The sequence below is a fragment of the Nipponia nippon genome, unplaced genomic scaffold (genome assembly GCF_047370975.1).
Source record: "Nipponia nippon isolate SJK-2023a ecotype South Korea unplaced genomic scaffold, ASM4737097v1 scaffold_9, whole genome shotgun sequence".
NCBI classification, from domain to species: domain Eukaryota; kingdom Metazoa; phylum Chordata; class Aves; order Pelecaniformes; family Threskiornithidae; genus Nipponia; species Nipponia nippon.
In genome coordinates this window covers 34,913,064-34,935,516 of record NW_028262413.1, presented here as the reverse complement: position 1 = coordinate 34,935,516, position 22,453 = coordinate 34,913,064, and the positions used below count along the sequence as shown (strand labels likewise).

Genomic DNA, 22,453 nt, shown 5'->3' with positions numbered 1-22,453 from the left:
CAGTATGTATTGCTGTTTACACATTGCAAAGATTTTCTGTGTGCCTTGTTTGTGTTGAGACACTAAAATGCCTTCCTGGTTCAGCTATGTGAATGGGTGTGTAAGGAGGGAAGTGATGGGATAATGGAATTTAACTGTTGCATTCAGTTCCTTGGACTCCTTCGTATGCTGCAAGTTCCATAAGTGGTTTTGGTTTCTGAATGGATCCAACACCAGTGGATAGTTGCTTCTGTGGGGACAGGTTTCACTGTATCCTGTCTTTTCCCTGTATGTTCTTAGGCCGTGATTTTACAATGCAATGTGTTCAAAAGCAGAATTGACTTAATTTCTATTGCTTGACCCTGATCTCAGCTCATTGTTCTCTTGAGTACAGTGGTAAAAATTTTTTTCCTCATCCTATTTAAAAAAAAAAAAAAAAAAAAAAAAGAAAAATTTTGTAAGGTTGGTTATTTTAAAGGCAAATCTTTTCATAGAATCATAGAATGTCCTGAGTTGGAAGGGACCCACAAGGATCATTGAGTCCCACTCCTGCCCCTGCATCGGACAACCCCAAAATTCACACCATATGTCTGAGGGCGTTGTCCAAATGCTTCTTGAATATTGTCAGGCTTGGCACCATGATTACCTCCCAGGGGAGCCTGTTCCAGTGCTCCACCACCCTCTGGGTGAAGAACTTCTTCCTAATATCCAACCTAAACCTCCCCTGGCATATCTTCCTGCTGTTCCCTTGGGTTCTATCATTGGTCGCTGGGGAGAAGAGATCAGCGCCTGCCCCTCCTCTTCCCCTTGTGGGGAAGCTGTAGACCATGATGAGGTCTCCCCTCAGTCTCCTCTTCTCCACGCTGAACAGACCAAGTGACTTCAGCCGCTCCTCGTACAGCTTCCCCTCTAAACCCTTCACCATCTTCATGGCTCTCCTCTGGACACTCTCCAGTAGCTTTGTATCCTTTTTTGTACAGTGATGCCCAAAACTGCACACAGTACTCAAGATGAGGCCACACCAGTGCAGAGTAGAGCAGGACAATCACCTCCCTCGGCCAGCTAGCAATACAGTGCTTGATGCACCCCAGGACACAGTTGGACCTCTTGGCTGCCAGGAGCCAAGTTCAAAAACACTGTTTTTGAACTTGCCATCGTCCAGAACCCCCAGATCCCTCTCCACGGGGCTGCTCTCCAGCCTCTCATTCCCCAGTCTGTATGTACATCCAGGGTTGCCATGTCCTGGGTGCAAAATCCGGCACTTGTCCTTGTTAAACTTCATGCGGTTGGTGGTTGTTCAGCTCTCTAATTTGTCTAGATCTCTCTGCAGGGCCTCTCTGCCCTCGAGAGTGTCAACAGCAATTTTACCTGAATCGTTTTACAGATTTGGCAGTGGCTAGTGCAAACAGTTTTTCTAGTATGCCATTGAATAGGTATAGATACAAGGGGCAGGTGATGGGAAGAAAAGGTTAGAATTGTTGCTAACAGCTTTGTATTGTGGAACTGCAGATTTAGAGGCGATGGGAGAGTGCTTGTAAGGTGAGTGCTTGCCTCTCATCTGAGTGGAATAACTGAGCTATAACCCGTATTTAGAGGCTAACCACATGAATTGTTTATTGTTTTTCTAAAACACCGGAGCAATGAAATATTTAGCTATTGCTTTTTTGAGGTAGAGAGTAAACAGTGTGGAACTAGAGATACTGGTGAGTGAAAGATGACAGCCAGCAGACTATCATCTTCTGTTAGAGCACTCTCTGGTCATTCAATATTTTTCATCTCTGAAAGCCTGCCATGAAAAACAATAGATTCATAAATGCTCATGGAGATGAACATTTTGCCTAGTGGGGTTACAGTTACTTCTGCTTCCTCTGTATGGTAGGGGAGACAGACAGAGACTTCAGAGAGCAGTTCAGTGTAGCTGCTGCTCTTAATCACTAGTCTTGATACCCAAACCTAAAGCTTTGGTGAGATGATCAGCTTGATCTGGTCCAAGACTGTGCCAAGAAAGCTGGACTGGAGGAACATCAGCTATTGGTTAGAGTGAGAAGATCAAAGGAATGTCTGAACAAAAAGGTAATGTATAATGAAATAAATGTTCTCCTTTGCGGTGGGGCGGGAGCTTAAAAGCTTCTATCCAACAGGTCTCAGGTCATATGGGGTTTTGTGACTAGTTCTAACAACAGATGGTTAAAGGTAGTGTGTTTCACAACTCAATACATACTTATTTATGTATTATGAGATTCAACAAGGCTAAGTGCTGGGTCCTGCACTTGGGTCACAACAACATGCAACGCTACAGGCTGGGGGAGGAGTGGCTGGAGAGCTGTCTGGCGGAAAAGGACCTGGGGGTGTTGGTGGACAGCCACCTGAACATGAGCCAGCAGTGTGCTCAGGTGGCCAAGAGGGCCAATGGCATCCTGGCCTGCATCAAGAATAGTGTGGCCAGCAGGACCAGGGAGGTGATAGTGCCCCTGTACTGGGCACTGGTGAGGCTGCACCTCGAATACTGTGTTCAGTTTTGGGCCCCTCACTCCAAGAAGGACATCAAGGTGCTGGAGCATGTCCAGAGGAGGGCAACGAAGTTGGTGAAGGGTCTAGAGCACATGTCTTATGAGGAGCGGCTGAGGGAGCTGGGGTTGTTTAGCCTGGAGAAGAGGAGGCTGAGGGGAGACCTTATTGCTCTCTACAGCTACCTGAAAGGAGGTTGTAGTGAGGTGGGGGTCAGTCTCTTCTCCCTAGTAACAAGTGATAGAACGAGAGGAAACGGCCTCAAGCTGCGCCAGGGGAGGTTTAGGTTAGATATTAGGAAAAACTTCTTCACCGAGAGGGTGGTCAAGCATTGGAACAGGCTGCCCAGGGAAGTGGTTGAGTCTCCATCCCTGGAGGTATTTAAAGAACGGATAGATGCGGTGCTTGAAGACATGGTATAGGTGGACTTGGCAGTGATACGTTAACGGTTGGACTCGATGATCTTAAGGGTCTTTTCCAACCTTGATGATTCTATGATTCTATGATTTTTTTAAATTAAATTGGACCTATTGACAGTGTTGACCCATAAGGCTTTGTGTGTCTGTCCCATTCTCACCCTTGGGCATGTGTCTACATAGCATTCAGCTATTGGATAGTGACTTTCTGAAAGCTTAAGAAAGGAAGGGAAGCAAGTCCTGACATGATTTGGGTGTTTTAACTAATTGATTGCATCTGGAGAACAAGAAAGGCATTTGATGCCATTTTTGAAGCTAATGTATTTACCTATGCAGGCTACTACACTTTCTGGATGCTTTCCAGAAGGGAATTAATTTTTTTATCTATTTGCTTTGAACACGCATCAATGCTGTGGAAAAGAAGATAAGGGAAAGATAATTGCTGTCTTTCTGCTTCCCTGAGTGTGGAAGATGATGACGCATAATGCATGGAAGGGGCAAGGAATGAAGTTGTATTACTTCTCTGCCATCACTTTCTGTCGAGTGGAGTTGAATGCTCAGGAGGGAGTCCAGTCAGCCTCTAAGAACATCAATCAGCAGCGATCTCTGAGCAGAGAGCGGTTTCTATGTGTTGGTATAATCACTTCTCTTCCCTCCTGCTTGCAAAGGCAAACTGGGGGGAAAAAAAAGCTATCTCTCTTTACTGTTAATTTTGGCTTTCCTATCTGCTGTCATAGACTGTATTACTTTTCGTACATGGTGTTCTCTATCTATAGTAACTCAGGAAAGACACAGTCTGTGAGCAGCTGACACTCAAAAAGGTGTGTTGTCCTGATGAGGAATAGCACAGGCTTTTGTGAAATGCAGCAAGAATATATGGAGTGTCAGGTGCTTGGCTCATGTTTAAGCCATGTCTAACAGCAGTGGTACCAGAAAAATAGCTCAAACACAAGAGAAAAGATGATAAAAGCTATTACATTATTGAGTTATGTATTCTCTGAGAGGATAACATGTTGTGTATGCACTTAAATGACCTTTTCATGTACAGTAAAAAAGCAGAGTCCTAGCGCATGTAGCTGCAACACAAAATTACAAGGAAATAAATGAGTCTTCAAAAAAGATCATCAGGTTTACAGATGCAGTTAGCCAGTAGACTGTATGTATACAAGGTGCTACAGCATCTTTTTGGCTGTTGTGATCCTTGGCCTGTTTACATTTACTAGCAAGTTCTTGCAGGGTATTTACAGAGAAGTACAAGTGCTTCCTTAGGGTGAGAGTTGTCAGTAATGGCAGTATTCAAGAGCTATTTCTCTATATTTTTCTAAGCACATGTCCAGTCATTAGCATATCATCTGATCTGACACGTCTTTTCCAACAGAGATCTGATCCTCTGAGCAGGTTAAGCTAAACTAAAAGAAATTAACCTAACCAGACTATAGAACTCTTTCTATTGCCTCTTTGTCCCAGATAATTTTATTGAATTGAAATGAACTTTTGTATTATTATTAATTTGAAATTTTTTTCATCTAGTAATAGGTATTTTCAAAGATATGAGCAGAAAGATGATGCTCATTTTAAAGCTCAATTAAAGACAGTGTATTCATTCAAAATAACTGCATTTGTACTATAAAAATATGTAAGAAAAATCTGAGAAGTTAGGGAAGTAGATTAGAGTATTTGTTTTGAATGGCTGTATTAAACACCAAATTTAACTATCCTGTAAAAATTTAAGCATTAATGTGTACAAAATTTCTTCATTAATCTGTTCTTTCTGGTATTTATTTGTCAATTCTTTGGTTATATACATAAATGGTGTTTATGGCAGTTGACTCTAGGTGTAGAGTGATAGCTAATTAAGTGTAACTGATTAACTTTTTCCATAAATCATAAATTAACTAAATTAGAATTTGAAGGATGTGGTAAATGATTAAGTGACTTCTTAACAGAGCAATATATTTTCTCCCAGAGTCTTAAAAAAAAAAAAAAAGAGAAAGGGAAAATACTGTTTAAAAAAAAAATCTGAGTTTTGCTCCAATGAATGTAATTAATGAATGAATGACTAATTTTTTAAAAATCAGCAACCAAGTATTTTAGCTTATACTTCATTCTGGCTGTGTATAGTAACCATACAATAAATCAGTTGGTTCATTCTGTATGCTTTATTAGTATCCAGTGCTGAATGCTACTACTTGCAAGAATAAGGATTTCATGGTTCATCTCTTTGGTACCATTCAGGTACAAATAGCCAGAAATTTACAGATTTTACACCAGAATGACTGAAGACAAAGTGCCTTATAATTTAAGAATATATAAATGATGGAAAAGGACACAATGAATGAGTACTTCATATAATTACATTCTGCTTCTTCGGGAAAATATGCATATAAGTACTTGAATTATACTCTTCAGTAAAATCATACCATTCACCTATGCTTCTTGTGTGTCATCATACTCAGGAAGTAACATATACATCTATCGCATTAGCAGTATGGTATGACATAATTGCCTTAAGCTACAATAGTGTGGATTAGAACCACAGATAAGTGAATAAAGTACATACAATATTACATGAAATGTTAAAGTTGATAAAAAGCTTTAAATGAAAACTATATCTTCTATTTACAGTTGAGCTACATTAGCATAAAAATGAATTAATCTATGCAATTCATATACTTGCAACTTGAAACACATGAATACTAAAATAGAACAATCAATGCTTGTATTCTCAGTAAGTTTATAGTATTTCTTCTGGAGACATTTCACTTAAGTGGGAAATTAAAATGGAAAATACTCTTCATGATTGAAACCAATCATTAATCTAGATCTCAAAATAACCAGAATGAAAAAGTGTTTTGTAAAATTACTGTTTTGAACAACTACTTTTTGAAACAAAAGAAGGATTATGCTGAAAAAGTACACTAAAGAAAAAAATTACGCATCAAAAGGTCAGCTCTCATGTTCTGGTTTCAAAGGAACATAAGTCAGCTTTTGAAAATGTTACCCTCGAAGTCTTGTATGAAAAATGTTTGCTGTATTTTAAAAATAGCAATCAAATACATTGACAATATTAATGACAATAATTAGAAAATATTAATGCTGCAGTCCACAGTTAATCACCTAAACAAAGTACTATGCAAGGGCCTGTCAATCAGAAACTAAACTGAATGGCGTAAAATTGATTAGGGGCATTTCCAAAACAAGCAAAATTAAAAAAAAGATTTCTTTTAAAAAAAAACCAAACCTACATCAAAAAAACCCAAAACCTAAGGAAGTACAGTAACACAGATAAAGATCTTTCTTTTAAAAAGAATATTGATATGGCTTGTGATACTTGTCTTCTCTGCAGACCTATAAATCAATCATTGGACTAGGAGAAAAAAAGAGTTGATTACATTAAAAAATTCCATTCTTCAGGTTTGTTTATTTCTACCTACATGGGCCATATGAGTAGATGTCGTCATACATCCTTGTATTCACACAGGAGATGAAGGAGGGATATGCTGTCTACAAAACCATGCTAGATCTATGTAGATTTTATGGACAAAGTTGGCTTTGAGTACTTGGTTCTAAAGTGTTTTGCTTTGACAGTGTTTCCTCCAATCTAATGTTTTGGGTGATGGTAACTGCTGAGTGTTAAAAGGAAATTTATTACGAAAATTGGACTTCATGATCTGCAACCACTAGCAATGTTGATTTTAATGTAATAGTCATTAAACTGATATTAATGAAATTCATGTGGTATGACAGCAACATACAGATTTTTTCAAACAGATGAAAACTGAAAAGAAAGCTTCAATGTGATAGTCTTAGAAGTTTCTTAATGCTTGAAACATCCTGACAGTTAAATGGCCTCTTAAAAATGTAATTAATCTTCCCTGGTTTTAAATACATAGAAGTAAACATTTGCTAAGGTCTAAATTCATTTGAAGTGATCACTTTACAGCCATTTGTCCAGTAATCTGTTTAATTATTCATGCCCAAATAACAGAAAAATTGATAGGCAGGCATAAAATTATTTCTAAACCATGAAAATTTCCACCTCCAGCTCTTGGCTACAGGTCAGGAACTCCTGAAACTAAAACCATATTTCCAATATGTAGCCATAGCGGTTTAAGCAGATAATGTTTGTCCATGTGTTTTTTTTCTTCTATTGTGATCATTCAATGACGGATTGTTCCTCAGAGTTATGTTACAGAATAGCTAAGCATAACTGATCTCCCATGATGTGTTATTGTTTCCTTTCACGTTCACTGCCAAAAAGAAATAAGGCCCAAAAGAAAGAAAAGGAGAAGGCAGGCTAGCAAAAAAATGTAGGTTACATGTAAGCCTTTTGGGTATGACTGTCCGCTGGTTCCCAGCCTTTCAGAACTGACATATTACTTTTAAAATATAAAAAGCAGTTGACATTGTAATTAGTGGGCTTTTGCATTTAATTATTATTCTGTGGCTGTTCTCTAAAATGAAGCCACATGTTACACGGTTGCAGTCCCTGTGCCATTGTTTTAGAGAGCTCCAGTTGTATCACTGTGCTTTACTTTCTCATAACTAATACTACGCTTTTCCACACATTTGAAGGGAACTACTGCTTCCCAGATCAGCAGCTTCATTTGTTCTGGAAAGCTGTGAGGAACATCTCATAGTATGATGTTTCATACAAGTGCATATTCTTTCTAAGTGGTTAAGCTGCTCCAGTCAACACAGTACTGCACTTTCAGACATACTGTACTTACTGGGATCTGTGGTGGTTTGGTTTTGTTTTTTCTTTTTTGTGGGGGGTGGGGGGTGTTTTGGTTTAACCCCAGCCAGCAACTAAGCATCACGCAGCCACTCGCTCACTCCCCCCACCCCAGTGGGATGGGGGAGAGAATTGGAAGGGTAAAAGTCAGAAAACTCGAGGGTTTAGATAATAACAGTTTAATAATTGAAGTAAAATGAAATAGAATAGTAGTAGTAGTAGTAGTAATTATAACAATACGATACTAATATACAAAGCAAGTGATGCACGATACAATTGCTCACCACCTGCCAACCAATGCCCAGCCAGTCCCTGAGCAGTGATTGCTGCCCCCCAGCCAACTCTCCCCAGTTTATATACTGAGCATGATGTCATACGGTATGGAATAGCCCTTTGGCCAGTCTGGGTCAGCTGTCTCAGCTGTGCCCCCTCCAAGCTTCTTGTGCACCAGGCAGAGCATGGGAAGCTAAAAAGTCCTTGACTGATGTAAGCACTACTTAGCAAGAACCAAAACCTCAGTGTGTTATCAACATTATTCTCATCCTAAATCCAAAATACAGCACTATACCAGCTACTAGGAAGAAAAATCAACTCTATCCCAGCTGAAACCAGGACAGGGGATATGTGTGTACCTCCAAGCAATACTTTCCAGGCAGAGTCTTGGGTAGAATTTAGTTTGGCTAAACATAGGTGTCCTGTTTGAAATTTCCCTGTAATTCCTTCAGGATAGAACTACCAGATTAAAAAAAATAAATCCATAATTTATTAATAATTAAATAATTAGTCTCCTGTTCCTCCTCAGACCCTCTACTGATGAGGAAAAATAGTCTAGATAAAACAATTATAACTAATTGAGCTATATCAAATCTATTTTCAAGATAACGACTAAGCCTGGATGCAGAAATTGTAGCTGATATATGTGAATATTCACAGTACATAAAAAGAGAAAATGAGTTTTTCATGTTATCTGCTAGATTGCATAAATAGCACAATATAAAGGTCTTTAAGATGGAAACCAACATGATTTTCTCATTTCTATAGTATCCAGTGTGATAGAATCTCTATCTGGGATCTCTGTACTGCTTAACATGAGTAATGCTTTTATAATATGTGGTTCTTTCCTACAACACAAATTACTAGTTTCTAGTCTTTGTTTTAAATGCAAATAAAAATATTGAATAAACATTATTCATTTATTTATTTTAATGGGAAGGTAGGTAAAGCAACCTGACTTTTCCTTAGCTATAGAAAAAGTACGTAAAGGACAATTAGCAGAACTTATTATCTAAATGGCCACGTTAAGACCTAATATCAGCAAAAGCTGTTGCACATCTCAGCTGAAACTCATCTACTTTAAACTTGCGTTCTTTCTCTAAACTAGTATTGTAGTATTAGACACTCACTGGTGCATTTTCTGAAAGCACTATCTATATCAAAGTACCCTCAGAGTAGGAAAACATAAGAAGAAACATGTGATGTCCAGAATAGTTCAAAAGAAGAGAGTGTCAATCTTGATAAGTGGCTGCTGCAACTATTTCTTCTTTGATTTGCTGTTCTAAAAGACCTTTTTTTTTTTTTTTTTCTCTAGATAACAGTTTAACTCATGTAATACTTCTGTGTTCCAAAGGCAAGGTAAAATGGCTGCATACAGCAAACATCCACCAACTGAGTGGCTTCCCTGAATATGAACTATTTTCACATATTCAAGAGCATTCCTCTAAGCTCTTTGGCTGCTTGGGCAGCTGTTTTCTACTTGATTTATAGAAAGCAACGTGGATAGGAAGGTATTCTGCTTTAGGTGATGTTTGGTTTAGTTTTATAGATCAGTCATTTAAAACTGCAAATAAATGATGTTATTAATTTATTTTATTACAGTAAGGCAGATCTTTTCAATAAGAGAAAATTGTTGTAGTAGTGGCTTACAGTCTTATGTAAAATTAAGCCCTTTTGAATAGCACTGTAATGCTGAGAGTTCATTCCATTGTTCCCCAGGCTTAACTCTCATCTGTCACTCCAGCTAACTGGCTCATTGATGGTCCTTCCTGCTCTGCTGCCCTTTGCAAGTTCAATTCCACCTGCTTGCTTTTCTCAAATGGGTTTTTCCTACAGATCTTCTGTGGCCTAGAACTATTGTTCTTGATTTGAGTAAAAGCAGTTCTTTCAAAATCTACTTAAAAAAAAATGCTTCTGAAGAATCTTAAAGAATGTTGCAGTAGCTCTCCACAGAAGGAAAAGTATAGACAAAGTTTACAATTAGAGCTGGAGAATACTAAGTCTCATAAATATAGTGAATTGAAGTTTAAGAGATTTTTTATGGGTTTTATTATATTCTTCTACTTTATGTTTATATCTATGTCAACTTCACAATTGTTACCAGTTTTATTCTTACATGTTAAAAAATTTTGGGTGAAAAACATGGAAAAGAAGATAAATTAGCAGTTAGCAGTATGTAGAGAAAACATCGTACTTGAAAGAGTGAGAAAAAGGATATTGAGAGAATTGAGAAAATGAACATTTAGGGAATTGAAAATTCTGTCAGAAAAAACCCAATTAATTATGTATAAAACTGTTAAGAGTAGTAGGGAACAAAACAGATTTACTTTGGCAAGGTAAATTGCAGTTTAGAACAAATGATGGTCAGCTGATATGAGATGTTGATGTTCATTTTCTTTCCTAGAATTATCCCAAATAGATTTTGGTAGGTTATTTTTTGTATGTTTGTAGAGTTAAATGCTTTAATTCACATAATGAAGTTCTCAGTAGGATCTACTTAAAAGTTTTCTGTAAAATTATGTAGTGCGCAGCTATGAGTCTGATCTTTGTGGCACTTCTGAAGGCAAAAATCTTCATATTCAGCTGAGTTTTTACAAATATGGAATGCAGAATTAAGGCCTTAGGTAACTGAAGATGAGCCAGCACAGGCAGCTGCTCCCCAAGGGATGGGCAGCCAGGCGTGATAATGCAGTCAGCAGGGTAGGGGCCTCACCAGCCAGTGCCCCAACCCACTACCCCTAGGCAAGCCTGGGAATAGCAGCAAAGCTCAAACTATAGTGCAGATGATCAGACAAGTTTGTAGTGATTAAACAGGTCCAAGGTCAAACTGGTAAGTCAATTCTTACAGGTCAGGATCAGGACTAGTGATGGCAACCACGGTAAGACACAGCACAATGATGACCAGACAGGTCCATAACAATGAAAGCAGGGTCAAGCTCAAGCCAGGAAATCAGCCCAGGAGTGAGGGTCTAGATCAATGGGTATATAGGCAGAGCTGTAGGGGAGCTAGAGACTGTCACTCCTGGAACATAACCTCAGGCATGGACTAGAGGCCCAGGGCTGAACTTAAATAGCTGTGGGGCTCATGGATCCCCTGCGGAGGCCCCAGGTGAGGTTGGTCTGATGACGTCTACTGAAACACTCAGGGCCCTGACAGAGAGAGATGAAATATTGATTGAAAATTACTGCTGTGGGTTTTTTTTAAATTATTGAGTTATTGATGATAAATGAAATTGAGAAAACTGGATTTTTATTTTAATAGTCTTGTCCAAATTACTTCTCATTAAAAAAATAATGTAGAGCTTTATATATCCACATTATGTCTCTGTAAAGACAGGCGTTCTGTTGCAGAATTACAAGAAATTAATCTGACAAACTGTTCAGCAGCTCTGCTTGGGGTACTCTGAATAACCTCTAGAAAGGAGGTTTTGTATTTTGGATAATTGGTTTAATACAGCACAGTTTTTAAATATACACATTTTTCAGGTCATTCCTTGTTTTTGAACATGACCTTGTGTTCCAATCTAGGAATGGAGAAACTTCCAGTAGGAGAAGAGGTATAGTGTCTACTTCTGGCACAAAAGATAGAGCCAAGTTTGATATCCTGCGGCATATATAAAATAACCTACAAAATATAATTACAAAATAGGTTATGTATTAAAATAAAATGTCAATATCTTTGTTACATGGCAGAGATTACTATTCTTTTCTTCCAATCAGTCCATATCTGTTTCACTCATCCCAGTAATCAGATGTTATAACTTTCTTTTCTTTAAATCTTTTCACAAGTGTCTGTTTTGCTTGTGGTTATTGGAAGTGTTCTGGTGATTGTTTTGCATCCTATTATGACCTGATATTGAGCTTTAATTGACTTCATTATTAATATTCATGGGTTTGTATTTTTTGTTACGGTGACAACCTTTCATAATAAATGACAAATCATTCTGAATTCCCCTGAGATTCTGTGTAATAACATTATTCATGATGAATTCTTTAGGTGTGAATGGAATAGGAAAGGCTTTTGGAATTTTTTTTTTGTCCTAGATTAATTAAGGTCTATGCCTTCTTAGGTGTTTCTGTTCTCATGTAACAGTATTAACACTTTACTGTTATGCAGTTATTTCATCTTTCATTCCCAAAAGGTTTACATTCTATAAAGGTTAATGCACTTTACTTAGAACTTACTTACATAAGTAGTAATTTATTTAAGTGAATAGCCTTGTCAGCTTCTGGGAACTAGTTTATCTAATTAATACTTACAGCTATGTGTAAAAGATGTATATTCAATCTCTGTGCAAGTATTCCCTTGAAACTACTAGAAAAGCTGTTCATTTATAGAAAAGCTAAAATAGTCAAGTAGTCAAGTCTGGTATCAGTTCTTGTGCAGGGAAATTCCCTTTGTATGACCTGATCTCAAAAAAACAAAGTGCAGCCGTTTCAGGTAGAGGCACAAGACTCTACAGAAAGAGCTACACAACAGAGGAGAAAAGAGAGCTCCGTGGGAAGAGGAGCAAATGTTTATGAAAAGTTTCATTAGGCTCCTAGTGCTGTGCCATATTTCATCTTTAAGCTGCTTCCCTGAAAGATACCAACACATTCACATGCAGGGTAAACTTCACTGGAATTAATTTACTACATTTGCATAACAATTGCTTGGTTACAAACTCATAGCTTGAATTTTGACTGGTTTACAATGAAAGCAGTTAAGCTACTTATTAGAAATTCATGTTACTCTTTTTTTCCTCCTTTAATTAATTGATTACCTGTTTATGGATTTTTCAAATGTAATTTCAAGTATTGATGTGGATTATCAGTGCAGACTTTTCTAGCATATTGTCCGTGGACTAGCAATCATTGATATATGACTAAAGAAATTCACTGAACAAATTGTCCTCCTGAACTCATAGTTACTATGAGGTACTATGCAGTAGACTCAAACTTAGTTCCAAACCGCAAAATCATCTCCCTTGGAAACAATTCCCTTTCTGACTTGGGTATTGCGATTCAAGGTTAGAAAAGCCATATAAGACTATGATGTGGAGAGGTGGCAGGCAGCTTTTTTGCTTCATGGTGCAGCAATTGCTGAAGGTCGGGGAAAACACTGATCACGTAAGTGCAGACACTACAGGTACAGATTAAGTTTGGACTAAATCCCAACCATTTTTTGCAGTGCAAGAGCCTGTTTAAAGATGACTTAAATATGGGCAGATTAGATCTAATTTACAGCAGATAACTATACATGCTTTCATATAAAATTTTCCAGTGCTTTAAGCTAAAGAAGTCTATGGAGAGCACTAGAGCTTCCTCTGCTATTCCTATTCCTTACTTGCTCCAAATCAAGCTGGGTAGAAGGAGAAAATAGGAACAGCATTAAATCCCTAAAGCAAATCCTGTTCTGTTTTTTGCTACAGCAGGTAAGGATTATGGTAAGACACTAGATAAGGATTCAACATTCTGGTGCAGGAGGAGGGCAAGGACATTTCATGTTCTTAAACTATTTGAGAGTTTCTGAAGAACAGATTTCTCCAAAAATTGTTCTTCCTTTTCTTAACTATTACATAGTTATTATTATATCTTACTATTATTATATCCTTTCATTAACTAAAACCATAAGCCAAAAACCTTACAACTATTCAACATGATGGAATTATCAATAGTTATGTATTTCTATGCTTCACTTAATTTAGAAGTAGAGACAGACTGAATCCATGTAAGGATCTATTTGAGGTATAAGATAAGTTTATACTACTCAGATACATTTTTGTGCATGAGACCAAGTTCAGGCAGTAGTCACAGTACAGCTTCTTCTGTGAAACTTCTCTTACAAATAGTGAGAGTTTCACACGGTCTTTGACATGAAAGCAAGATTGTTGGATATTTTTTCAAAGACTGATTTAGAAATGGAGGGAGAGATCTAGATGTGGAAGTGTGATGTAACACACTCTATAGGCCCATCCTACTTCTAAAGGTCACATATTTATTTTGTTTGTTTATTGCATGTATATACGAAGACTTATAATACTGATTTTGAATTTTTTAAAAAATTTGAAAGATTAGGCATTGGTTATGAATACAGAGACTTGATAACATACAAGAAAGACTGAGTTCAGCTGAATAAAGAAAAATGTCTTTCTAGTATAATTTGGAAAAAACTACCCACATTATTTTTTGGGTTGGACGTGTTAGAAGAATGCAATGTTTTTAATGATACAGCATTGAAATAGGTGAGAAACGGGTGACTAACAAATAGCTGCACAGTGGCAAACCCAGGCAAAATCTGGAGAAATTAATAAAATTTCTATAAGTGTCAGTTAGACATTTTCTTCCTGGGAACCGTCCAAGATGACACTTTGACATATTCAAGATTGGTTAGAAGCTCGCACTTCACTGGACAGCAGAACAGTGTCTAGCTAGTGTCTTATTCACACCAACATGTGTTTCTTTGTGTCACCTGTCTTCTGTGATAGCCTTTGGTCTCATCAATCAGTTTCTGTCCTAATTGCATGTTCTTTTGTTTTGATAAATATCTTGCACTTGGGAAACAATGAATGTTAGCTATCGAAGCACTGAAGAGATAATGTATCTTGAGAGGATTTCTCAGGTAGCAAGACTGCCTTGTAGTATCTTTGTATCCATCAGAAAAGCTTAGAGGTTACTTTGTAAGATGTTGATTTACTGTCTTGGCACACTTTAAAAAAATGGAATCTGTCTTCAAAGTTACTGTTCTATAGCAATGTAGGGAAAAATATGAGCTATTACTTACTGGCATGATACCAAGTATACTAAGATCAAAATCACAGGCTGTGGTTTTGACCAATCTGAATGACAGATTTCACTCCAGTTCACAGCTTTGAGTGGTAAAAATTGGAATGTAAATACTTTAGGCATGCATTACTGTACATCTCTGTTTTCACACACTTTAGTACCAGGCCTTTAGTTGCAGTGGTTCTTTGGAGCAAGGTTTAATGTAATTGAATAAGTTCCTCCAGCATAATGAAAACAAGATGCCAGCCAGTCTTGCAAACCAAACCTTTTGAAAAAGGTACACATTACTGTTTGAGAAAAATAGTTCGTCAAATAACAAGAAAATTCCACAATGTTGAATCCAAAATGCACCTACATCTTTTGAAGTCTAAACATTTGAAGTGGCCTAAAAGAAGTAGGAATCTATGCACTTGATAAGTTTATTCCTAAATAATTTTGTAATTGTCTCAGAGGTATAATAAAATGTTGCATTCCTTTGGCTGTCACTGTAAACCCTGTCCAAGTATTTGTTCTCAGTATGAATTCAAGTTTCTATATAAAACGTCTTGCCTTTTTGTGTATGTGTGTGTTAGCTTCTGCACTGATGGAATTCTAACTATTGAAGATTCACGAAAAGATCTTTCAGCATTTTGCTGTCAGAGTGGAATAGATTTCCTCTATCATACTGTAGAGTTGTGCCCTGGAGAGTGTTTAGTTTGTCACAACATGTAAATGGTAGTATAAATGAAGCTATTTTGCAGAGGATCTAACAGTAGGTCTTGAATGACAACTTGCTTTATGCCTCTTTGTTTATTTTTGCATTAGAAAAAAAAAAGTATCCAAAGATGACAAAACAAACTTCATAATCCAGTATCCCTCAGTTCTAGAACATTTTTAAAATTTTGTTCTTCCCTATTCCTCTATTGTTTCCAATTTAATCCTTCTAAATTTCCATTTCCCGATAAACAAAATGTATGATTTTACTTCTCTGCTTCCTCTGTCAGTGCAGTTTAATTTTTCAGATTATGATAATAATGAGAATTTATCTGATTTTAGTTTGACCCTTTTATTCTGGCTGCTGTCCTGTTCATATATGGAAACTATCTTTAATCTTGAGCTCCTGTGATTTGTCCGGCTCCATTAATTAAAGCTGTATTAGAGTGAGATTTTGCCTCCTTTTACGTCAGAGTCAAAACTTGTATTTCACCTAGAGATCAGTCAGTCCATTGAAATGCTTAGAGCACTAAATTTAGGTCTAGTAATTGCAGGTATGTCACAGGATGCCTCAAAGCCTATGCAAGAGGTTTGAATGTTACTATGATGGGTCTTACTTAAAAGCAGGCAGTGAAACATATGTATAATTAATTATAATTAAATAAATTATAATTATGTTAGTAAAATTCAGGACAAGCGCAACTTATGCACTAAATTCATAGTGTGTCAAATTAGAGACTTTGTCAAATACAGACGTTTAAGTAGTTATTATCTCCCTTTCCCAGTAACCATTCTCAGCTACACAGATTAGTGTCTCTATCTGTGATGATACAAAAGTTTGTTGGGTTATAGTGTAAGTCAGAACACAAAAATAACCTAACTGGAAAATAATTGTTAAAGCTGTGACTTCCTGAATCAGCTTTAACAGAGACAGCAACAACCCATAAATGTATAGTCTGAAGGGTGAAAACACACTAGGGAGAGGAAAGTACTTCCTTTGCAACAAAGAGTTAATTATGCCCAGGAAGAGGAGGGGTAATCAGGCTGCAGTTACTGATGGGTTATCTTTAGCAGCTGTGCAGATAATGGACTTGGCTCAGGGGTATTTCTAAAAGTGAGCAGGAATAGGCATCTTCAGGAAAATATGAAGATCAAGATCCATGTGAATTATGCCTATGAAAATCTTTGGGGAAAAGGTAGAGGAAGTATTCAAACTTGGAAAAAATATGAGTTCTAATATGGGGATAAATGCTTACATTGAAACTTCATTCATTTTCTCTAGAAGTGAGTCAAAAGATGTAGATCTTATATAAGACTTAGGTTCTTAATAATTAGGTAAGTAACCTGAAAAAGAGTGGGGAAAAAAGAACTCTAAGAACTTAACTAAAGCATATATGTGAATGTATTTTAGTTTCTGTTCATGTGTTACTAAACATTTGGATCTGAATGGTTAGAAGATGGATGTTAGTGCTGTACTGTGTGTTTTAGGCAGGTATACAAGGTGATCTCAAAGAAATCAGAAAATGTTACTTCATTACTGTAGATAATGTTGCTCTCAAAATACAAACTGATACGATAAAATTGAGTACCTTGTCCTGAAGAAACTAAGGCCTCACTATTTTAGTTTTAAAACAGACAGACAAAAAACAGAACTGTAAACTATTTGAAGTGAAAAACAGCAGTAGTATAACTGATGTAAACATATGATTGAAGATGATAATATAGCTACTGAAATGTATGATTGTAGACAATAAGAAAGCAAATGCAAAAGAAAAAAAGTATTGTCAAATTTAAAACTAAAATTTTACTGTAGAGATGAGTAAGTGGTTGCTGACCTATAAGCAAGTTTTGTTCTCTGCTCTAGTGTTTGGAAACTAAATTTTTAAGTGCAATTTGAGCATCTGTGAATGGGAACCTGTGTAGGGGTATAGATTTAATGCTACAAAAAAGGTATCTTGGAGCAAAGTCTGCCTTCTGTTGTCACTGAGACACACAAAAATATCTATATGAGGTAGCTGGGTAATGCTAAATTATATGAATCTATGTGCGGCTTAAAAAAGTAAGTCTTACTGTGATATAGCTAACTGTGGAAAGCCTAGCTCACTTAATTCTCCTTTGCAATTTTATCAAGTCATTCACTTCCTGTTAATGTGATTCTAGCTAAGATGGACACGTACTGCCTACAGTTCTTCCTCGTGTTTTACTAAACTGCTACTTATTGCACAGCTTTTTAGTGTGATACTGATTCTTTTATCTGTACTGTATAATTGAGGCCTATGAAATGAGTTAAAATTGAATTATAGCTTTATAGTACAATAATCCTTAATGGGATACCATTTTTATAGTTCCACATCCCAGATACACTTTCCAATAAGAATAGTGTTCCCTAAGCGCATGAGTTCACTTGAAAGCTGGTCATGCAAAGCACATTGTTTTCAGCTGGAAACTGTTTTTGTGCAGTCAGCTTCAGATAATCTCCTGGCAGGTGCTGTAACAGGGACAAGTTTATTGTAGCCCAGGTGTATGTAATGTTACTAATGTCACTTTGGCCTGATGTGCAATGCTGTGGTAGCAACTTCTGCCTCTAGTGCTTCACTGCACCAAGTTAGAGATATTCCCAAAGAACTTGTGCTGCTGCAGTCTAAATGAGTAACAGATGTGTAAATCCTCCCCCAAAAGTTTCAAGTGTCTTATGAACTTATCATATACTTCCAATGCACAATAAATTGCCCGTGTTTCAGAAGTTACAGCATTAGAAGCATAGTACTTGAGAGTACTCCTTTTGGTATTCTAAAGAATACTGGAGCTGTTCTTCATCTTTACTTATTTTTTCCTATCCTCCTTAACTGTAGAAGAATGAGGAATAAAACTAGAAAATACTGTCAGCATCCTTATCCCGTGTTCTTACAAGAATGGCCATTATCAGATGCTTTTCAGGAAGTTATATAAAGGAAGAGAAAATAAAAACAGTTTTGTGGTAGTGTACTACCCAAGTACAACTCTGCTTGATCTCATTAGAGATTGATTTAAGCACAAGATGTTAGTTCCAGTGTGGGAATGGAAATTCCCTATTAAAAAAACGTCATAATACATCATAACAGAGTGTAATTATTTCGGTTTTTCTTCCATAGTTTATTTCCGGTTATATTCAAAGCTGACAAAATCGACTTTAATGATGAATAGTTAGAAATCAGCGCAGATGTTCAGGACTGCCTATTGCAAACAAATAAGCATTCCGAGGATGTCATTATTTGTCTGTATGTGGCCACACTGCAATTGCTATATAATTAACTGCTTTACAACAAAGTCTGTAGTGAGATTTAGTTTTACAAGAAGTGCCATGAAAATGCAAATAGTCATTGAAATACTAGACCAATTTTAATGTATTTGGACAACCTAATTGAGAGGGAAAACATCTATTAAATAAAAGAGTCAGTGTAACTTTTGTTTTCTATTAAAAATCCTTAGCTTTTGGTAAACCAGACAGAATAGCCCTCATGCTTATCTAGCCTGTGCATTCCTTTGCGCATAACTGTCTTCTGTTGGTAAACTGACTGCAACAAGATTGGTTATTTTGATCCTTATGGCTAGGAGATGTGGAGGCCTGCTAAGTTTGACGCACAGTGCATCAAAACTTGGACTTGCTGAACTCGTCATATCTGAGTATTGCTAGACTTCTCATTAGGAGGCTTCTTTTCTAGTTTTCCCCTTCTCATTGTTCTTGTGAACTGCACTGGTTCAGAGACCATAGTTGGGCATTATGTTGTAGGAACAGTGAATCAGTATGATTTTTCGGGCACCCTTAAGGCATTTGTCTTGTTTGTTTCCAAGCTTTTTGGTTGTTCTACCACAGGGAATTAATGCTCTTCTAATTATCAGCTATGATTCCCTTATTTTCTGACTTAATGCTTGTGTGAAGTTCTCCCTATCTGCTGTTATTGCTTATGTTCTTTGTTTCAAAAAATTATAGCAATGTATTTGCCTGAAACAAAATATGTTCCCTGTACATAGTTCAATTAGCAGTACAGATCATTCCCAGCAGTATCTGGTGGTCTTTGCTACTCAGAATTCCTGTAAACTGCATGTCATTTGGAGGCTTTATTCTGTATTGAGAAACTGTTTTCTGCCCGGTAACTCATTAGTTTTAATAGATCTGAATAGAAATTTAACAATCATTTGTTGTCTAAACTGGACCAATCACTGTCAGCAGGAACTGGACAGGTAAAAAGCTGCTCCTACTTTGTCTACACTGAGTTTTTATGTGGCATAAGTGTACCCTAACAAGAAGTGTATTGAACTGCTTTACTTGTCTGCACTGCTCAGTAGTCTGATCACAGACCAATGACTTTCTAGAAGCGTTCCAAACCAGTTAAATGTTTTTGTCTGTGTACATTATGTCTCAAAACTTAAGAATACTCTTGACCCTACTGACTCTCAGTTAAGGCAGAGAAAGCTGTTTTTCTCTGTTCCTTCTGAATCAGTGTTGTCAACCAACTCTCCTTCTGACCTTGAGATTAATTACCCTAATAATTCCTAAAGTTAATTATTGCCTAGTCTTTCCAGTCTAGTTAACAGCTGCAGGATGGGGTGGACTAATTACTAATATCACTCGGCTGATTTACCGTTCAATAAAATAAAGTGAATAGATGTGAAAAAGAAAAAGGCTGAACCTGCAAACATGCAGCCTCAGAGATGAGGGCAAGGGAAGACAAGCCTCTTCGTACTTCGTTTGCATCATGTGCACTCAGCTGTGCATATTGGAGAGAACATTTTTCTCCTCAAATAAAAGAGCGCTATTCCAAAAGTCCAAGATAATTAAGTAGTAATGTGTGGACCTAGGGATATCACTGAAGTATAATATAAATATGCTGCAACTTTACTTAGTAGACAGGCCGCTGTTGTCTTCTGTAGATTGTACGTATAGAATTTTACTGTGTACTTTTATTTTGCTACTTAACTCTTTTTGTACAAGGCAGTATCTTTTGAATTGCTTAAATTCTTGCAAGAGTGGTAGTGTGTACTAATTATTTCAACCTGTGCTTAACAGCCATGAACTGAATTAATGTTTTTCAGCTTGAACCAACATTCTTCACAGGTGTGGTGAAATAGCTGAATAATGAAACCTCATTATAGTTGGCCTGTGTAATGTACAACTTCTGTGTAGGGGCAGTCAATTGCATAACAGATTCTTATTTCAAAGATTAGTTAGAGTTCTGTTAATGATGCTTATCCGATCAAACGTAAGGTTTTTTTGTTGTAGTGGCTTTTTCATGGGGGGGTGGGGTTTTTGTTTTTTTGTGTTTTTTTGTTTTGTTGTTTTGTTTTTTCCTCTTCCCTTGCAGAGCTTTATTGCAGGCCGTGAGAGGTATAAATGGTTCCAGGATGTCTTCTCAGTAACCCCTTTAGTGCGGTTTGCAATGACTTAGTGACAGTGCTAGCTCTGTCTCTCACAAGGATATGCCTTTACTGAGGAAATTCAAAGGTTTCCTTTTTTTTTTTTTTCCTCTCTTGGTGTTTTTCTTTTTTCTTTGAGTTTATTTTTGTTGTTGTTTTCTTCTCTCCTCCTGACATTTGATGTCAAAGACCTTGTGATCCTGACTTATGAACCACTATAATCAGGAAATATATTCCTTTACTGATGCTCTTTCATACCCTGTTAATAATATAAGGGGCAGGGATCACATCTTTTCAAACCAGTATTCTCTTAGAATTAATGGAACGCCCTGTAATCCAAAGGGGATACTGTGAGCCAGTCTTCTTTGCTTGAATGTATCTTAATTGCTTCAGAATGCCTGGATAGATGGGAATTGTTTCAGAACTGCAGTTTAATATTTTGTTACAGCAGAGAAAATCAGCATATGGAGATACTGGCATGTGTTTTGCTGTCTAGTGTCTGCTTATTTTTACCTGTATACTGAATCAACTATATGTATGCTGTGTTCTAACTTCACAGTCAAATCACCATCGGATCTGGGGACTCTTCACTGTAAACATTCTGTTTTATTTTGTCACCTAACAGCCCAAGTAGAAAGTGGCAGGGTAGTCAGAAAAGAATGGGGAAAATATGGGAGAGAAATGTGTTTCTCTACCCTTATCTTCAATTGTAATGAAAATAAGACAAAATATTAATTATCAAAACTTAAAAAAACCTGACTTGTTATATTTGATTTTAACATTCAAATCCTAGGAGAGAAACAAAGCTGTTTGAAATAGGAATATCAGGTTTTCTTAGATTGTTACTTTTATTTGCCTTTTGGAAAAAGTGGGCTGGAGTTGAAAATAGATGTAAATAATGGAAAAATATATTAGATGTTTGTCTTTAACCTGATCACCCCCCACAACAAATATTGATCTAGCTCATGGCATCATGTTATTCATCAGATAAAAATAAAATAAATCTTCTATGTTGAGGGCTAAATAGATCATAATTAAGTGTTTTTCTTCATTATTTTCCATAGCTTGTTTGGATTTAATATTGACAAAGCAGAGCCACTTGTGAATCCACTCACTGAAACAGTACTTACTGAAAAGCTTATCATATTGAGTAGTAGGATGAGAGTGTGTGACTTCGAATCAGCTCTTTTCCTGCTAAGTGTAAAGTTGCCCTTATGCTAATTACCAGGATAAGTTTTCTTAACTTTATATTAAGAATAACTTCCACAGAACTAATATTTTCTAATGTATAGAGGATACTATATACAGAGGAAATACAGAGGAAATGGGTGATAGTTCTAGCTGACTTTGATCCACTTGTCTATAGACTTATCAGAGCCCTTTTAATTTTTTTTTTTCATACTTTGCTGTCCTGAGTACTTTTTTTTTTTTTTCCCCCACTTTCTCCAGGAGAAGTAAAGATCAAGCTGATGGAAATAGTTTTGCAAAAGCAAGATGGGCCAGGGCTATTCAGAAGGTAAGAGGTGCTCTTAAAACTACTGTGTTACTGTAATTTAAAGAATTTTCTCAGGTGGAGGGAGAATTTAGTATAAGGTTTCTAGTTCATGTAAACTGCTATTCAGTTAGAGCAGGATCTGAGGATGTGACTGATAATAGAGACAATTCCTTCTGTTGGTTCTTACATCCATGT

At 36.8% G+C, this 22,453-nt stretch overlaps 1 protein-coding gene across 3 annotated transcripts in view; it reads left to right on the top strand.

Moving 5' to 3' along the window:
• The window catches only part of UNC13C (unc-13 homolog C), a 262,536-nt gene that overhangs the window by 30,005 nt on the left and 210,078 nt on the right, over positions 1–22,453 (top strand). For all 3 annotated transcript variants that reach the window (XM_087743345.1, XM_087743347.1, XM_087743346.1), the window contains one exon: positions 22,213–22,279. In XM_087743345.1, coding sequence (XP_087599471.1) covers positions 22,213–22,279 — 67 coding nt within the window. The remainder of the gene's footprint in view (positions 1–22,212; positions 22,280–22,453) is intronic.